The following is a 16,358-nucleotide window of genomic DNA, read 5'->3' as shown; positions in this document are numbered from 1 at the left end:
TGTCCCTTGTCCCTCACTTGGAGCAGATCTTTACAGCAATTACCTCAAGACCCATTAATACAGCGGGGCATTTTGCTGGAGCAAATGGACTGAAGTACCTCCCAGTCCGCAGTCCACACCCCTAACATCCCTCCATCCAGTTTCTCACCACTTCTTCCAGTTTAGAGTTGCAGGGGAGCCAGAGCCTATCCCGGCAAGCAACGGGCACAAGGCGGGGTACACCCTGGATGGGACACCAGTCCATCGCAGGGCAGACGGACACAAACACACTCTCACAAGGGCCAATTTCCCCAGATGCCACTTAACCCACCAGCATGTCTTTGGATGGCGGAAGGACACCAGAGCACCTGGAGGAAACCCAGGCCAACATGGGGAGAACATACAGACTCCAAACTGATAGCACCCCAGATACTGAACTGAACCCAGGGCTCCAGCACTGTGAGCCAGCAATGCAAAGTGCTGCGCCACTGTACCACCAGAGCCCTGGCAGCTTATTCCAGTTACTGTCCCTCTATCACCATCTGGCCTGAGTGGAAGTAGTCTTCATAGGGTAGAAAATCAGAGTAGAGCACTGTCACTCAGCACACAGAGTGGGGACCACTTAACAACATTGACATATATAGACAATGTCCGCCTGGAATATCCTCCCCCTTAAACATTTGTTATATCTCTGCAGAAGAACATAGCAGGAGCCTGGTTCAGGTCTTAAATTGAAGCTTAAATTCAAGCACAGCCAGCAGGAGAAGGACAAGGGAATGAGTGCAGAGTGCAGTGCTAGCAGCCCGCTGAAGCTCTGCAGGTGGGATCCTGGCCAGTACCTGGAGGGGAGACCTCCAGGGAAAGCTGAGGCTGCTGCTGGAAGAGGTGTTAGTGGGGCCAGTAGGGGCCGCTCACCCTGTGGTCCATGTGGGTCCTAATGCCCCAGTATAGTGACGAGGATACTAAACTGTAAAAAAAGGTGCTGTTCTTCGGATGAGATTTAAAACCGAGGTCCTGACTCTCTGTGGTCATTAAAAATCCCAGAGAGTTTCTCGAAAAGAGTAGGGGTGCAACCCCACCGTCCTGGCCAAATTTCCCATTGGCCCTTCCCAATCACGGCCTCCTAATAATCCTCATCTCTGAACTGGCTTCATCACTCTGTTGTCCTCCCCACTGAGAGCTGGTGTGTGGGGAGCGTTCTGGCGCACTATGTCTGCCGTCGCATCATCCAGGTGGGGCTGCACATTGGTGGTGGTGGAGGGGATCCCCATTACTTGTAAAGCACTCTGAGTGGAGTGTCCAGGAAAGCGCTATATAAGTGTAAGCAATTATTAGTAGTAGTAGTAGTACACAGCCCTGCCCAGTGCCCTAACCCTAACCCTCGCCCTCTCCTTTTCAACAGGCTGCTCCCAGGCTGCCCCAGAGCTCTGGTTTATGTGACACCAAATATAACCCTGCCCCCGGACCACGAGGTGAGCTGAGATATCCGAGAAGGAGCCAGAGGGCTTTGCCACTGTTGTTTTTGCTCCGAGAGCTTTAGAAAGCCCTGTGTTCCCAGTTCCCATTAAGGCTTCTTGGCTATTTCTCCATTGCCAGAGGGGTTTTTTGTGTCGCCTCACGTATGTTATGAAGTTTGTATGCCCATGATTCTCCAGTTTGAGTCACTCTTCCCCTCCCTCTCTATGCCCAGCCCTGCTTTTACCAGAATTTAGAACTGAGTTTCACTACTCTATACTGTACTCTTACACTGAATTTACTGAGCTTTAGTGCGCTTTATTCTGATTTTGCCATGATGGAACTGTGATTTGCTACAGTATGTTCTGTTTTTCCTTTGCGTGGGTTTTGATCTGAATTAAATGAGCCTTCACTCCAAGCCACAAACACTGTGGAGTTTTCTGAGATGCAGAGCAAACGCTACTATGAGCAATGGCAGCAGCGACAGCACGTGTAGTGGTAGCAGTAGCTGTAATAACAGCTGCTAGTGGTAGGAGAAGTGTTAGTAGAAGCAGAGTAGTAGTATAGTGTTGTCAGTAGCACTGCGAGGGGGGAGGTGAGGAAGTGTCCGGGTTACAGGTTTCTCCTTCTGTTTTGCTTCTGCTGATCAAATGACCAACGATTTTGTTAACCCTGGCTAACTACACACTCCGGTGACCAAGCCCCTGTAAAAGGAGGCCCGTTGTGGGAACCAGCGCAAATCGCACCCTGCTGGAGAGGAGGAAAAGGGGGGTCGCTTTCCCGGGGTGTCCCGCCGAGCAGGAGAGAGGGAATTCCGGCGTGAATCTGACAGACGCTCCCTTCCTCTCTAGGATGTCTGGGTTATCCCCGCGTCCACAGCGCCAGACTCGCTCACGCCAGCGCCGAGATCACGGAACTGGCCCGGACTAGCGCATTAATTAAATTGAAACCGATTTCTTTTTTTTTAAATGTCTTTCTTTTTTTCCACTATTAGGATTAAAAGCGCATGATACAGTGGCCGCACAATATTTATTACTAGACAGAACCGGGGGAGAGAGGAGGAGGGGGGGGGGAGATCTCGCGAGAATAGAACCCGTCTTTTTTTATTCCGAGGGGTTTATTCTAGGCAGGCTCTGAGAGACCAGCAGTGAGCGAGTCCGGAGCGAAGCGTGACCGCCTCGGTGCTCTCGGCAAGCAACAGACGGTTTCCCACAGCCGTCTCTCTTCATTGTTTTCCGGTCCCCCCTCCCTCCCTCATTTGTCCAAAGACCGCCGGAGTCCCCAAACCAGCCCAGCCAAGGAAGACGATAGCAGGAGAGAGAGAGACAGACACGGACTGACGGCCGCCAACAGGAGCAGGTAGCCCCTAAGGTACGGTAACTGAGTGCACGGCTGCCTGGTTTACAATTTAAAATAATAAAAAAAAAACAGCTTATAGTCTTGTTGGTTTTTTTTTTAACCACTCTGATAATAAGCAGGTGGAGCACATTCAGTATTATCGGCTGGCGCGCTGTGCCGTGTTTATACAGTGAAGGGCATGATCGCCTGTGTGTGTCGGTGTGTGTATGCCCGTGTGCGCGCATTTGTGAAAATGCCGCACATTCCGGACGTACACAACTTGGCACGGCCGCTTCTATACATAGAGGGGACTCTGGGGATGCAGAACGCCAGTGTAGTTAATGGGTGGCCCCTGTGTGATGGCCTGAGTTGCTTTGATGTCAGTGTTTTTGTTGGCTCCAGTGAGCTGCCTCCGAACAGCGTAAAAACACTCAGAGGGTGGCGATGATGACGGTGGTTATTACGGTTGCATGCTACGACAGTTGAGGGAAGAAATGGAGCGATTTAATATTCCTAGTAATACGATTTCCTGTTTTAGGATATGGTATATATTTCGTTTTGATTGAAGCATTCACGGTATCAACACTAATCGGACCATCCAGCGCGATTAGCGTTAGTCGCGCCGGGAAAAGAGTTGCGCATTGGTGGTGGGGTGGAGTGAATGTTGCAGAACGGCGGCGGGTCGTTCGAGCAAGAGGAAACCTTCAGAGTGGAGAGGTCTCTTGCTCGTGCAGCCCGCGCGTGTCTTGTGCGCCGCGAACTCCAGCGGAGCAGGTTTCTGAAGCACGGGCTGCGGTCAAGGCTGAGGCGCCGTCACACGCGCCCCCGCCCCCGGGTCGCACGAGCCCAGCTCACCTACTGTACAACGCCTTCGCCTCGCGGCACCCCGCCCCCCGCAATTCATTTTCCAGGACAGACAAATATAGCTGAACCCTTTAAATAAACACAGGAGGCAAGCGAGTCTGTAGAGCGATACCAGGGGAGAATAACACCGCAGCACAATCGGGAATCAGAATGCAAGACGGGGTAGTTTAGTGCTTTCGGTCTGCTTGTTTCAACGCCGAATTGCATATTGTTATACAGACAGTGTATGACACGTTCCGTGACTCGAAATCCTAAAATAATACCACAACGACGTGGGCGCAGCTGAAGACGGAAAATGAAGACGAATCCGAAAAGCTAGAGTACTGTACGTCTTATGCACAGGACGTGAAGGTGCTGGCTGACGTGTACACTCGGTGCACTGGGTATGGGCTCCGGGAGGTCGTTCCGCAGGTCTGGGGGCGACAGAGCCGGGGAGCTCGGGTCTCCCGGGGTTCGGAGTCCCGTGCCGAGAACGGGTCTTGGGTCCGAAGCGAGAGCACGTGCGGGCGTCTTGGGCGGGTTTAAGAGTTCAATGATATCGTCAGGAACCAAACGGCTGTGACCGCCCTGTCCACGCCGGTTTTTATCACCCTGTCCCTTCCACCGTCCTCTTCCCCTCCCTCTCCCTCTCCTTCAGTCTCATTTATCGGCTTTTTAAAAGGCTGTAGAAATAGCTCCAGTAAAAGATTTCCGCTCGGTCGTCGTCTTCGATATGGAGGCGGACGACGAAAAGCGGGATCTCACCTTCACGTAGCGAGTGAACCGGCCGAAGACCAGCCGCCTTCGTGAGCAGCACCTATCAGGCCTGGACAGCAGAGCGACGCTGGGCGTCCGGAGTCGGGTTTTTGTTTTTTTTCGCGAAGGGTTTCTGTTATCGATAACACTGCTTATCGAAAACATCTGCCTCATCGCCAGTGGGCTGGAATTGCTCTTGACGACCTCAAATAAATATTCACTAATTCACAATAACAATCGGGATTTGCACCGCCCAACCCCACGCTTTTGAACGAGGAAATCACGTAACAGGTCAACTTGATGTGATTCTGGCAGCAGATGGTTTAGATCGAGCGCGCATGAAGTCACCTGGGACGGATGTGTATATATAGAACTCATGTGTTTTCCTCAGTAAGCGCCAAGTGCAGTTACTCCCGATGTTCATCTGTGCTCGCTGCTGAAGCTGTGTGTGGACAGCGGGGACGAGCAAGAGGAAAAGACTTCGCATCTCCGACGAAAGTCAAAAGGTTGAATTATTGAAATGAAACAAGAGAAACGTTTCCGTGATTGAGCTTAAAACCGGAAAACAGCGATCGTCCAGTTTGTCGCCGGTGCGCCAGGGGTTAGCGCTTTTGCCTCGCAGCGCTGGGGCCCCGAGATCAGTTTTGGGGGTGCTTTCTGTGTGGGGTTTGTCTGTTTTACCCCGTGTTCGTGTGGGGTTTCCTTCCAGATGATCAGGTTTCTCCCCACAGTGCAAACGCATTCTAGTAGATGAATTGGCTCTGAGAAAATTCGCCCTGGTGTGTGTGCGTGTCCCGCGGCGGACTGGCGTCCCGCCCAGCGTGTACCCTGCCTTGTGCCCGCTGCTTGCCGGGATAGTCTTCGGCTCCCGCGCGACCCTGAATTGGCTGAAGCGGTTAGAAAACAGATGGAGGGGTGTTCGTTGCCCGGCCCTTATATAGGTCAGCTCTAATCGCCAGCGATGTTTGCAGAACACATCTGCTTGGCCTGCAGTTCCCGCTGTTACACAGCTGCTGGAGGAGCATCGCCCTTCCAGTCAGCTGGTTTCCAGAGTCTAATGTAATCATTGTCTTCTTAGTGAGCGCCGAGTTGCTGACAGTTACGATTGTAAGACAATTCTACTGGGTCTAGCATGGTTTTGATTATTGCTCCGCTTTTTTATAGGGCTGTTATGATGTTACCCTGCCTATAGAGCAACGATGAAGCTGTATGAGGTCCCATCGCTAGCCGTCATGTGTTTGTTTGTCGTTCTCGGGGCAGTCCCTATACTTCTCTTCCCAGAGCCGTGAGCCCATGCTGCTGCGTGCTGCGTCGGATGTGAATTATTACACAAAGCGTGAAACAGAGCAGTTCCTCTCCTGGAAGAAAAGCTTTGAAGGGGGGCGGGGGGTGATTCCCCTGCGCTCGTCAAACTGTCATCTCGGCTGGAGTGACAACGCGACCGGGCTGTGTCAGCGGCGCGGCAGATCACAGGATCTACATTAGGCGCAATCGCCAGCGGACCGGGATTACTCCGAGCGACCCCAGGTCTGTCCTAAAAATAAATATCCACTTAAAAATATATCGCATACGACAGAAATACGTGGTCTGTGCAGTGGGCCTCCGCAGGAAGGCGGCAAAGAGCCGTGGCTGTTTTTAGTGCGAAATTTTTAATGCTTCGCCTTACACGGCTCTCGCTCGCTGTTGTCTGGCGACTCCCTGCCAGTTGTCTCACGGGGAGAGAGCCTTAAACAGTACTGGGAAGGAACGACTGGACTGGAGTGTGGAGACACGCTCGACATGTACCAGTCGTCTTTCTGAACGAATACATGATAAGATGACAGTGTTCGTGACGTCTAACTCGCAGCCGGACCGCGAGCGCCGCAGGTCTTTCCGCAATATCGGTCTCTCCGTCGTGGGTCGTGGGTCGTGGGTCGTGGGAGCCACTTAAAACGCGGCAAGAGCGGACCTGAGGCGCACCGAGTCGGGAGGAGTGAAGGAGGGAGAGACGGGGAGACGGGCTTGCCAGGAGGAGTGAGGGCTGGGGATGGCAGGCCGGGGCTGGGTTTCTATGGCAACAGGCGCGCAGTTCGGAGTGAGGCTCCATGGAGAGTGAGCGGGCCTGAGGCCCTCCCCGCCACGCTCACTACATGGGCACCAGTGAGCCTGGTGTAATCCCAAACTGAAACAGATCCCCATGTGAACTCCACACACAGATTCCGGGGTCTATTTTCAGGATGGGAGCCCCTGCTTCCTCTTGCCAGCTGTTCGTCTGCCTGGATATTAATATCGGGGCACAGAAACAGCAAGGCTGTCTGTCACCACCAGCACCTCACTGCTCTCCGTGGACAGACGCCTCTGCCTCTCTCTGCCTTCAAAAGGCGAAGGAGGTATCAGCCAGAGGTTATCTCTGAGAAACTGCTATTGTCTCTGCAGACTGCCAGTCTGCAAAACAAGGAGAGTACAGCTGCATCTGTACAGGAGCCCTGCATGGCCCGCCAAGTGTAAAATGAAAAACAACAAAAATATATGAGCTTCTCAATCGTCTCTGCCCCTTTCCCGCTCTGTCCCTCCCAGCGTCCTCTCCCTCTCCCTTTTCCCCTCCTCTCCATCTCCCTCTCCTTCAGTCTCATCCCCCTGTCTCCTCTCGCTTTCCTCTCCCTCTCGGTTCTCCCTCCCTCTCAGCACGTAGCTGTAATGACTTGGCTGGCCCAGCTGTCAGTCTGAATGTGTGTGTGTGTGTGAGTGAGTGTGTGAACACCAAAATAGAGAGGCGCAGAGTTTGGGGGGCCAGAAATAGCAGGCATCCCAGCCATCCCCGTGTTTTCCTGGACATGTTAATCCCATCGCCATGGCAACCCACACAACACCGGAAAACAACAACAAAGTGTGTGTGTGTGGGGGGGGTGGGGGCTGCTTGTGTGTTTTAGGGGAGAGAGGAGGTAAAATCCATTTCTCCTCTGGGAGGAAAGGGACGTGGGTGCACCAGGATTTATTCGGCCTGTTGCTGCGCACATCATCTGAGCCGGACCCAACCGGCGCAGGTCAGGGTGACCAGCCAGCCTCCTAGGTAGAAGCCTGTAGGGTTCAAGTGTCCTGAGAAAAGAAAACAGAAAAGAAAATTATCTATCTCTTCCCCTACAGTCTGATTTCTATAAATAATACATGTGCTGTTCTTTTGGCTTAAAAGAGTGCAGAAATCACAGCTGAGATTCTGCAAAGGGGTGGACAGCTTGCAAGGAGTCAGGAGGGCTCGATGTCACCAACAGCTGGCCTCGGGTTTTTCACACAAAACTCCGCTCTCGCAGCAAACGCGCTCATATCTCTGCAGGACGTCGGCCCGCGCCAGTCGCCAAACAAGAAACGCGTTCCGAGTGGAACCGAGTTTGATTTACGGGCCGTTGCCTGGGATACGGCTGGAAGCTTCTTTTAAACTTGGCCCAAGTCCGGCTTTTTTGGTGTCTCGGCAGAGAACGCTAGAAAGTGCTGCGGGACAGGAGCGCAGCCTTCTGAGGAAAAACAACACAAAACTTTTCAGGACTGGGCCCGGCTAGGGACAGTCACTGTATAGAAACATGTCCGTGTCGAGGAGAGTTAGTCAGTTAGGAAAAGTCACACTTTTGTCATCGGTTATTCAGGACATGCGAATACAGTCGATTTTGGCGCTGTTTTATTTTCAGTGGCCGGGTTATTAGGAACCCCTTGGCCTATGCAAATATCCTGTGTTAGATACAGTTGGTCACGACAAAGAAGATAGGACCCTATGCGGTGCTTGGCCAAAGATTGGAGGGAGAAATAAAGTAGAGCAGAAGCCGGGTTTACTTAGGCAAGTCACGTAGTCAATAATCGTGGTCAAGAGAAAGCGTGGGTCAAGTATTCAGAGTTTCACGAGACGATGGGTTTCTAGGCGTAGTTTTGAGAACGTAGCCCGGTGAGGTTGAACTCAGTACTGAGCGTGGGAGTGCAGTTGAGGAGACCTTAAGTGGTGGGTTGACGGGAGGTGTGGTGCAGGGCGAGGGGCGTGGTCGGGTAATTCGGTTGTGCGTTGGCGTTTATGGGAAGTAACAGGGGCTTGTGTCTGATCAGTGAGACCCGTGACACCCTGCAAGTGGACAGGCGCGAAGAGGTTGGGCTTGAGGCGTAATGTACAGACTTCCCTGGCCAGAATGGTCTCTCAGCCCTCAAAACTGCAGAAAACCAGCAAAAATGTTCATCTAAACCAGAACTGAAGGCAATTTAAGGGACAGGGCAGCAGATACGTCTCATTAATGTGGAATGTTTTGCATGGCATGTTTTGTTCTAGCTGGTTTTGAGAGGCCTACCGGTATTTGGTGTGGGTTCCTAACATTTGGGCCAGTGAGTGTAAAAGGCATTAATTAAACAGAGGGTATCAGCAGAACTAAAGAGGATTCAGACAAATTTCTCTCTTTTCCTCTCTCCTGCAGAGGCTCATCTTGACCAGCAGCCCTCAGACATGACAAGGCTGCACTCCTCCTCTCCCCCCTTACTCCTCTTACCCCTCTCCCTCCTCTTCCTCCTGCCCTTCTCCTGCCCTTCCCATGCTAGGGAGTCTGAACTCACCGTCTCCACCCGGCTGGGGCGTGTGAGGGGGGTGCGCCTCACCGTCCCCGACAGGGGTCACATCAACGCATTCCTGGGCATCCCCTTTGCTGAACCCCCTGTGGGCAAGATGCGCTTCCGCCGGGCTGAGGCCAAAAAGCCCTGGCAGGGGGTCCTCGAGGCCACGTCATACCCTAAAACCTGCTATCAATACGTGGATACCTCCTATCCGGGCTTCCCTGGCACCGAGATGTGGAATCCCAACCGGGAGATGAGTGAGGACTGCCTGTATCTCAACATATGGGTGCCGTCCCCACGGCTCAACAACCTCACCGTCATGGTCTGGATCTACGGGGGAGGATTCTACAGTGGCTCCTCTTCCCTCGATGTGTATGATGGGCGCTATCTGGCTCACTACGAGAAGGTGATTGTCGTCTCCATGAACTACCGCGTTGGGGCATTTGGGTTCCTAGCCTTGCACGGCTCCTCGGAGGCGCCCGGAAATGTGGGTCTGTTGGACCAGAGAATGGCGCTGCAGTGGGTCCAGGATAACATCCAGTCTTTCGGCGGCAACCCTAAGCAGGTGACCATCTTTGGGGAGAGTGCAGGAGGCGCCTCAGTGGGCATGCAACTCCTCTCCCCAGACAGCCGCCCCACCTTTACTAGGGCCATCATGCAGAGCGGGGTGCCAAACTGCCCCTGGGCCACGGTGACCCCTGCAGAGGCCCGCCGCCGGGCCACCCTCCTGGCCAAGTTAGTGGGCTGCCAAGGAGGAAATGACACTGAGATCGTGGACTGCCTGCGGTCCCACCAGCCTCAGGACCTAATCGACCAGGAGTGGCTTGTGCTTCCCTATAACAGCCTCTTCCGTTTTTCCTTCGTGCCCATGGTGGATGGCATGGTCCTGCCTGAGAACCCAGAGGCCATGCTAAGCTCGGGCAACTTCAAGGACACCCAGATCCTCCTGGGTGTCAACCGTGACGAGGGGTCCTACTTCCTTCTCTATGGGGCCCCTGGGTTCAGCAAGGACAACGAGAGCCTCATCACGCGGGAGGACTTCCTCGAGGGGGTCAAGCTCAGCGTTCCCCATGCCAACGACATCGGCCTGGAGGCGGTGGTGCTGCAGTACACCGACTGGATGGACGAGAACGACGCAAAAAAGAACCGGGATGCCATGGATGACATCGTGGGAGACCACAACGTCATCTGCCCCCTGCTGCACTTCGCCAGCTCGTACGCGCAGCATGCCTCCCTCCGTGCGCAGGCCTCTTCCATGTCTCCAGCATCCTCCGGAGCAGCAGGCAGTTCTGCAGGACCAGATGGAGCTGCAGGTAGAGGCATCAACATGTAAAGGGTGGGGGGTCTCTGGGATAAGGATGAAGTGGAATTATTTTACGGGATCTTAAAATGCCCTAAATCACTGGGAACAATATATTCTTTCTGATGGAGATTTCTATTGGTTTGTCATTTATTTTAGAAGATCTAGGTCATAGAAAGATGCTTCAGTATCATGCAAAAATTGGTCCAAAATCCCTAAGATGCTTTAAGACAGGCCAGGAATTTAAAAATCTACCTTATACAGAATGAAATTAACATGTACAGTATATAGCCTCCTATACCTTTCCTATGACAAACATTGCCTAGTTACTGGGTGTGCCATCCACTGTGTGTGCCCCCTGATCACAGGAAGAGAACAGCTCATCAGAGTTATTTCTTTTGGGAGCCTTTGCAAAATATGACAATTTATTTTTAATTAACATTGAGACAAGCACTTTTGCACGGGTACCTGCAAATGTGACTGTCGCAGTTCAGCGCATTGTCGTGCCCTCCACCACCCGTTCCGTTCCGCAGCACCGGGGGGGCACGAATCCGGGTTTATGGCGTAACGCAACAGGGAACCAGCCGCATGAGCTAAAGGAGACCTCCCCCAGCCCCAGGCAGCTGAGGTCCCTGCTACGCATGTTGAGGGCGATGACGTCAACGTATCCGAACTAGCTCCACTACACCCTCCCCTGCTGAAAGGGCACTCCCATCCGGGTCACGGCACCAATGTGACCGTCGTGGTTCCGCGCGGTGTCGTGCCCCCCGCCACCCGTTCCGTCCCTCGGCACCTGGGGGCGCGAACCCGGGTCTCTGGCGTAACGCAACAGGGAACCAGCCGCATGAGCTAAAGGAGACCCCCCCCCCAGCCCCAGGCAGCTGAGGTCCCCGCTATGCACAGTGAGGGGGATGACGTCACCATATCCGAACTAGCTCCGCTACACAAAGAACAACAGGGCAACCTCATGGTAAGAGTAAACCAAGCGTTTTGCGGTCAGCAGGCGTCTGAAATCCCCATTAGGATTGATCATTTCCAGTTTCTTGGCTTGTTAAACGGTTCCTCTCCCCCTCGCCCTTGTCCGCTTCACCTCTCCGTGGTCTCGCTCTCCCTGTCTCGCAGGGAGTGTCTACGCCTATTTCTTCGACCACCGGGCCTCCAACCTGGTGTGGCCGGAGTGGATGGGCGTGATCCACGGCTACGAAATCGAGTTCGTCTTCGGGCTGCCGCTCGAGAGCCGCCTGAACTACACGGCCGAGGAGGAGAAGCTGAGCCGCAGGATCATGAGATACTGGGCCAACTTCGCGCGGACTGGGTGAGAGGCGGCATGGGAGGCTCAGAGAGGGAGGGAGAGGGAGAGGGAGGGGTGGAGGGTGTTGTGTGTGAGAGACAGAGGCACTGCATGAGATCAGCACAAGGGGAGTCAATAGAGAGGGGCAGAAGAGGATGGAGTGTTTGTGGGGTGTAGGGGTCGGGACTTATTCTGCGACTTCGGGCACGTCTTCACTCCTCCTGCTTCATTCTACTTCTTTTCTTTCCCTCTTCCAACTCTTCCTTGCTCGCCCCCTCCCTCCCACTCTCTCTTCTGCCGTCTTTCTCTCAGAAACCCCAATATCAACGCCGATGGCAGTGTGGACCCCCGGAGCAGGTGGCCAGTGTTCACTGCCAGAGAGCAGAGCTACGTGAGTCTGAACATGGAGCCGCTGAAAGTCCACCAAGGGCTCAGGACTCAGCTGTGTGCCTTCTGGAACCGATTCCTGCCCCGCCTGCTCAACATCACTGGTAAGCTGTCCACCCCTTTGCAGAATCTCAGCTGTGATTTCTGCAGTCTTTTAAGCCAAAAGAACAGCACATGTATTATTTATAGAAATCAGACTGTAGGGGAAGAGATAGATAATTTTCTTTTCTGTTTTCTTTTCTGTCACTACCGCCACAGATGTACCAAACACTGCACAACTGTAGACCTGCTGAACACTGTACACACTCTGCTCATCAGACTGCTGCCACAGTCACAGAAGTGTCCATATAGACCCACTGAACACTGTACAGTTACATTTACTGAACGCTATAAACACTATGCTTATCACACCATCGCCACAGACATACCAAGTACTGTCCAGCTATAGACACTCCAAACACTGTACACTGTGGACACAAGGAATGCTGTGAAATGAAGTATTCAAAGACTGAGAGACATACACAGGGTGACAACGTTGTAAAAAAAGCTCAATGTCCATTCTCTGCCTCCCGGGCAGCTCTGCAGAAGCCTCTTCTCCGTAAGTGGATTAGGTTCTCATTAGAGAAAGAGCAGGGTGAGGGAGGGGAGGGGAGGGGGGTGGTTTTGCAGCCCCAATAGCTCTGGGGTAGTGCAGTGGAAAGACATGCTCAGCTAGCAGAGCAGAAGGGCTCCAGGCACAGCGGCGCGTGCTCCTCACTCCCTCTCCCTCTTCCCAGACAACATCGACGAGGCAGAGAGGCAGTGGAAGGTGGAGTTCCATCGCTGGAGCTCCTACATGATGCACTGGAAGAGCCAGTTTGACCACTACAGCAAGCAGGAGCGCTGCGCCGACCTCTGAACTCTGATCCCCGCCGGGAGCGCGCGTGTATATATGTCTGTGTGTGTGAGCGAATGCGCCTGTAGCAGGTTGTGTGCGTGTCGCTCTCAGAGGGCCAGGGTCCCGGTCTCTGCAGCAGTGGGCTGCTGTGCAGGAGCGTTGGACCGCCAGTCTGTCGGTGTGCATGTGTGTATCAGGGTCTGACTGGGAGATCTCCACTGACAGGCACACTAGGATCCTGTGTAAATGAGACATTTGATGTCGTTCTCACTTTAACTTTATTTTTCCAGCAGGCGGAAGCCTGTCTGGCTGTTTGTCCCTCCGTCTGTCCGTCTGTCTGTCTGTGGGTCCAATCAAAGCTGCTGAGCCAACCCAGGAAGCAGGATTCACACTGTCAGTCCTGCACTGAGCTCTTTGTGTACTGTGCTGGTGTGTCAGTGTGTGTGTGCGCACTAGAACCTTTCACATCAGCCTGCTGATCACTTTGTCTCTCTCTCTCTCTCTGCGGCTTGTTCCCGCCTTGTCCTTATCTGAGCATGGACAATCAGGACTGGCCTGTAAGTCCTGGCTGTGGAGCCCGGAGCACTCAGACTCATCTTTCTGCTGCAGGTGGACTGGATCTCAGCTGCTTTGACACCCCTCACCTGGGCAAGGGGCTTGTCCCCTCCAGACCTTCACCGTCCCCAGTAATTGACGGGATCTGGTTATCTTACTGGAGGGGTTTTAATTTATTCCAGTCCCTACCCCCTAGAGAGAGCAGAAGTCAAACAGGCAGAGAAGGTGACATCGTGCACACACGCACTCGCACACAGTACCAGTCCATCTTGAGCGAGGTTAACACTTCTGTCTGCCTCTTCATCCAACCTCACTGATACTTACGGGTTTATCCAGTTTAAAATGGTGTCTGTCTGTCTGTGTGTCCAGCCGATTTCTCTTACTGGTACGGGTTTCTGCAATTCCAAACTGTCTGTCTGGCCTTTATCTGGATCCTCTCAGTGTGACCTCTGACCTCAATCCCGTCTGTCTCTAAATTATAGCATTATTTTGTATAAACAAAACACTGTGCTACGGGTCCTTGGGTGTGTTTTGAATGGTCAGAGGGTCTCCCAGCGTGTATTTGGTTGGTTTTTGACTTTGTGTCAGTGCATGTCTCTCTCCCCTCAATGGCCTCTCTGTCTTTTACACTGGTGTAGAATAGCGGAGCTGTAAAAAAAAAAAAATCCTAGCTCGTACTCGAAACAGCCGAACAGATCATCTGTCCATACCGATGGAACGGAAGATGGTCCATCACCCGGATGTGGGAGAACGCGTGTGCGCTTCGGACGAGAGCGGGAATGGGAGAGACGGCCGCTCCGGACGCCCCTCGTCCAACAGGGGGCAGCAGTCGCGCTGCACCCCCTCCGGAAAGCCCTCGTGCATGCCTCGAGCCCGCGCCCCGTGTTCCCAGTGTCGTGACTGTCCTTTCACTGTAACATAGCCGCGTGCCGACCTGTTGAGTTTGCGATGGGAAACTATTATAGCAGCTCTAAGATTTATTATACTGATGATGTTAGCAATAATAGAATATAATTATTAAGGATATTTAATATATAATAACTACAATGAAATGTATGAGATTATTATTACTATGGCAATGTCTGGAAACGGTTAAATTAAAGTGTCATATTTTGTATTTTCTGTTTGCACTTTAACCTACCACATGCATTACATATGACTGTAGAGCTAATTCTTTTTTTTTTAAATTATTATTATATTTTTACCAATTTACGCTGAGGCGTGTGCGTCTCTGTGTGAGCATATGAACTCTCCGCCCAGTTGAGAAAAAGCACACCGCCAGGCCTGGACTTCCTTTGCGGCGACGGTTCATTTAGCTGGTTTAATAGACTGTCCTTGGTCTCCCTCTGGCGGTGGGAGTGTAGGACTGCAGCCTTCCTTTCCTTTTCTTTTTCACTGTGATGTGTGCCGCCGGGAGACGCGCCAGATTCCTGCTGTCGAGTGCCGGGATCTAGACCACTGCTGTTGCTCGCAGGCTCGGAAATAATGAGTGGAAATCCGTCTGCACTCGTTAGTTTGTTTTTACGCGTGAGGTCGCGTCAGTCTGTAAGCGTCAGGGGCCAGCACCGTCTGGTAGCAACACCTCCATTGAAGGATTTTGTGGATCAGAAACCCATATCCTTTCACATATTTTGCTGCACTCCATCTTGTGGGGGAATTCGCGGGCACCACACTGGGGAGATATGAAGAAATGAGGGATGCCTGCGCTGTCTTGGTGTAGTAGTATCCTGCAAGATACTGCAAAAAAACAAAATCCTGCGAAAAGTCAGGAGTAATACAGGACTTTCCCCTGTGTGCTCAGTGAATGTCTGGAATCCCGCTGGGCAGAGATCCGCGCACAGTCTCTGTCTCTGGGGGCAGAGACTCTCAGCGTGGCCCACAGTTTCGCGAGAAGCGATGGGGTTCGAAGCAGTGGAGGAGCCCAACTGCCTGTCAGAGGAGGGGTTCTCTGCCGTGGTCATTGGAGAAGATAATTACCCCTCGGTCGCTGCGCTGTTGCCCTCAGAGGTGCTGCCGAGTGCAGTGAAGAACACAGAGGGCACCCAGTGTTTCATTTTGATGAGCCAAGGAAATGTGTCGTTTTCTCTGTAGGTGGTGGCGCCAACCCAGTGCCGCCGGTCATCTGTGAACCTGTTAGTGCTGCTTCAGTATTCAACAGGGATCATTCCAGACATTGCCATCCCCCCCCCTCATGTGCCAAAGTGATCTGCTTTGACTGCGGTGTCTGGAAACTCTGCATGGCATAACTGTGTATCCTGTCCGGTCTCCTGGCACCCACCAAGAGCAGTGACAATAAAGGAAAAGTGAAATGCACCACAGCTTGTTGTTGTACACGTGCTTGTGAGTGTGTGGCGCCTCCCTCCTTCTCTCCCCCCTTTCTTCTCTTTACCCCTCTCTCCCTCTCTCTTTGCCCCCAATCTGCCCCCTCTTTATCCTCTCTCTTTCTCCCCAACCTGCCCCTCTTTACCTCTCTCTTACCCCTCTCTCTCCAATCTGCCCCTCTTTACCTCTCTCTTACCCCTCTCTCTCCAATCTGCCCCTCTTTACCTCTGTCTTACTACTCTCTCTCCAATCTGCCCCTCTTTACCTCTCTCTTACCCCTCTCTCTCCAATCTGACCCTCTTTATCTAGATTTTACCCCACCTTTCTCTTTCTGCCCAATCTGGCCCTCCTTTATCTCTCTCTTATCCCTACTCTCCTCTCTCTATCTCCCCAAACTGCCCCTCTTTATCTTGATTTTACCCCTCCTCTCCCCTTTTCCAACCCACACTGCCTTCTCCCTCTCTTCTCTTCTTTTCCTTCTCGTTCTGCACATTTCTTCTCTCTCCTCCTCCGCTCCGTCTCACAGACCTTATATGTGAAGGCGTGTCACAGAGATCTCTGGAACCCTTTCCTACAGGCTGATATTTCCTACTGATAGGAGCTCTGGCTACGTGCTGCAGATGGATGTGCACCTGCCCCTGTCCAACCCAGAGCTACTCACAACACAGGGAACAATTTAGAGGCCTCAACTGACCTAT

The 16,358-nt window shown here is 52.7% G+C and overlaps 1 protein-coding gene across 3 annotated transcripts; it reads left to right on the top strand.

Moving 5' to 3' along the window:
• Positions 1-2,522: 2,522 nt before the first annotated feature.
• On the top strand, positions 2,523-15,651 carry ache (acetylcholinesterase (Yt blood group)). Of its 3 annotated transcripts, XM_015340819.2 has the most exons (6): positions 2,523-2,805; positions 5,653-5,898; positions 8,796-10,241; positions 11,351-11,543; positions 11,832-12,010; positions 12,683-15,651. In XM_015340819.2, the coding sequence occupies exons 3-6, from the start codon at positions 8,825-8,827 to the stop codon at positions 12,802-12,804; spliced, it is 1,911 nt and encodes a 636-aa protein (XP_015196305.1). In that variant the 5' UTR covers positions 2,523-2,805; positions 5,653-5,898; positions 8,796-8,824; the 3' UTR covers positions 12,805-15,651. The 3 variants fall into 3 exon arrangements, with proteins under 3 accessions (XP_015196305.1, XP_015196304.1, XP_015196306.1); XM_015340818.2 differs by lacking the exon at positions 5,653-5,898 and having other exon boundaries at positions 2,524-2,805; XM_015340820.2 differs by lacking the exons at positions 2,523-2,805; positions 5,653-5,898 and adding an exon at positions 3,450-4,877.
• The last annotated feature ends 707 nt before the right edge of the window (positions 15,652-16,358 follow it).

Source organism: Lepisosteus oculatus, chromosome 3, assembly GCF_040954835.1.
Source record: "Lepisosteus oculatus isolate fLepOcu1 chromosome 3, fLepOcu1.hap2, whole genome shotgun sequence".
Taxonomy (NCBI): domain Eukaryota; kingdom Metazoa; phylum Chordata; class Actinopteri; order Semionotiformes; family Lepisosteidae; genus Lepisosteus; species Lepisosteus oculatus.
Note: the sequence above shows the minus strand (reverse complement) of the source record. Positions and strands in the feature narration are given on the sequence as shown.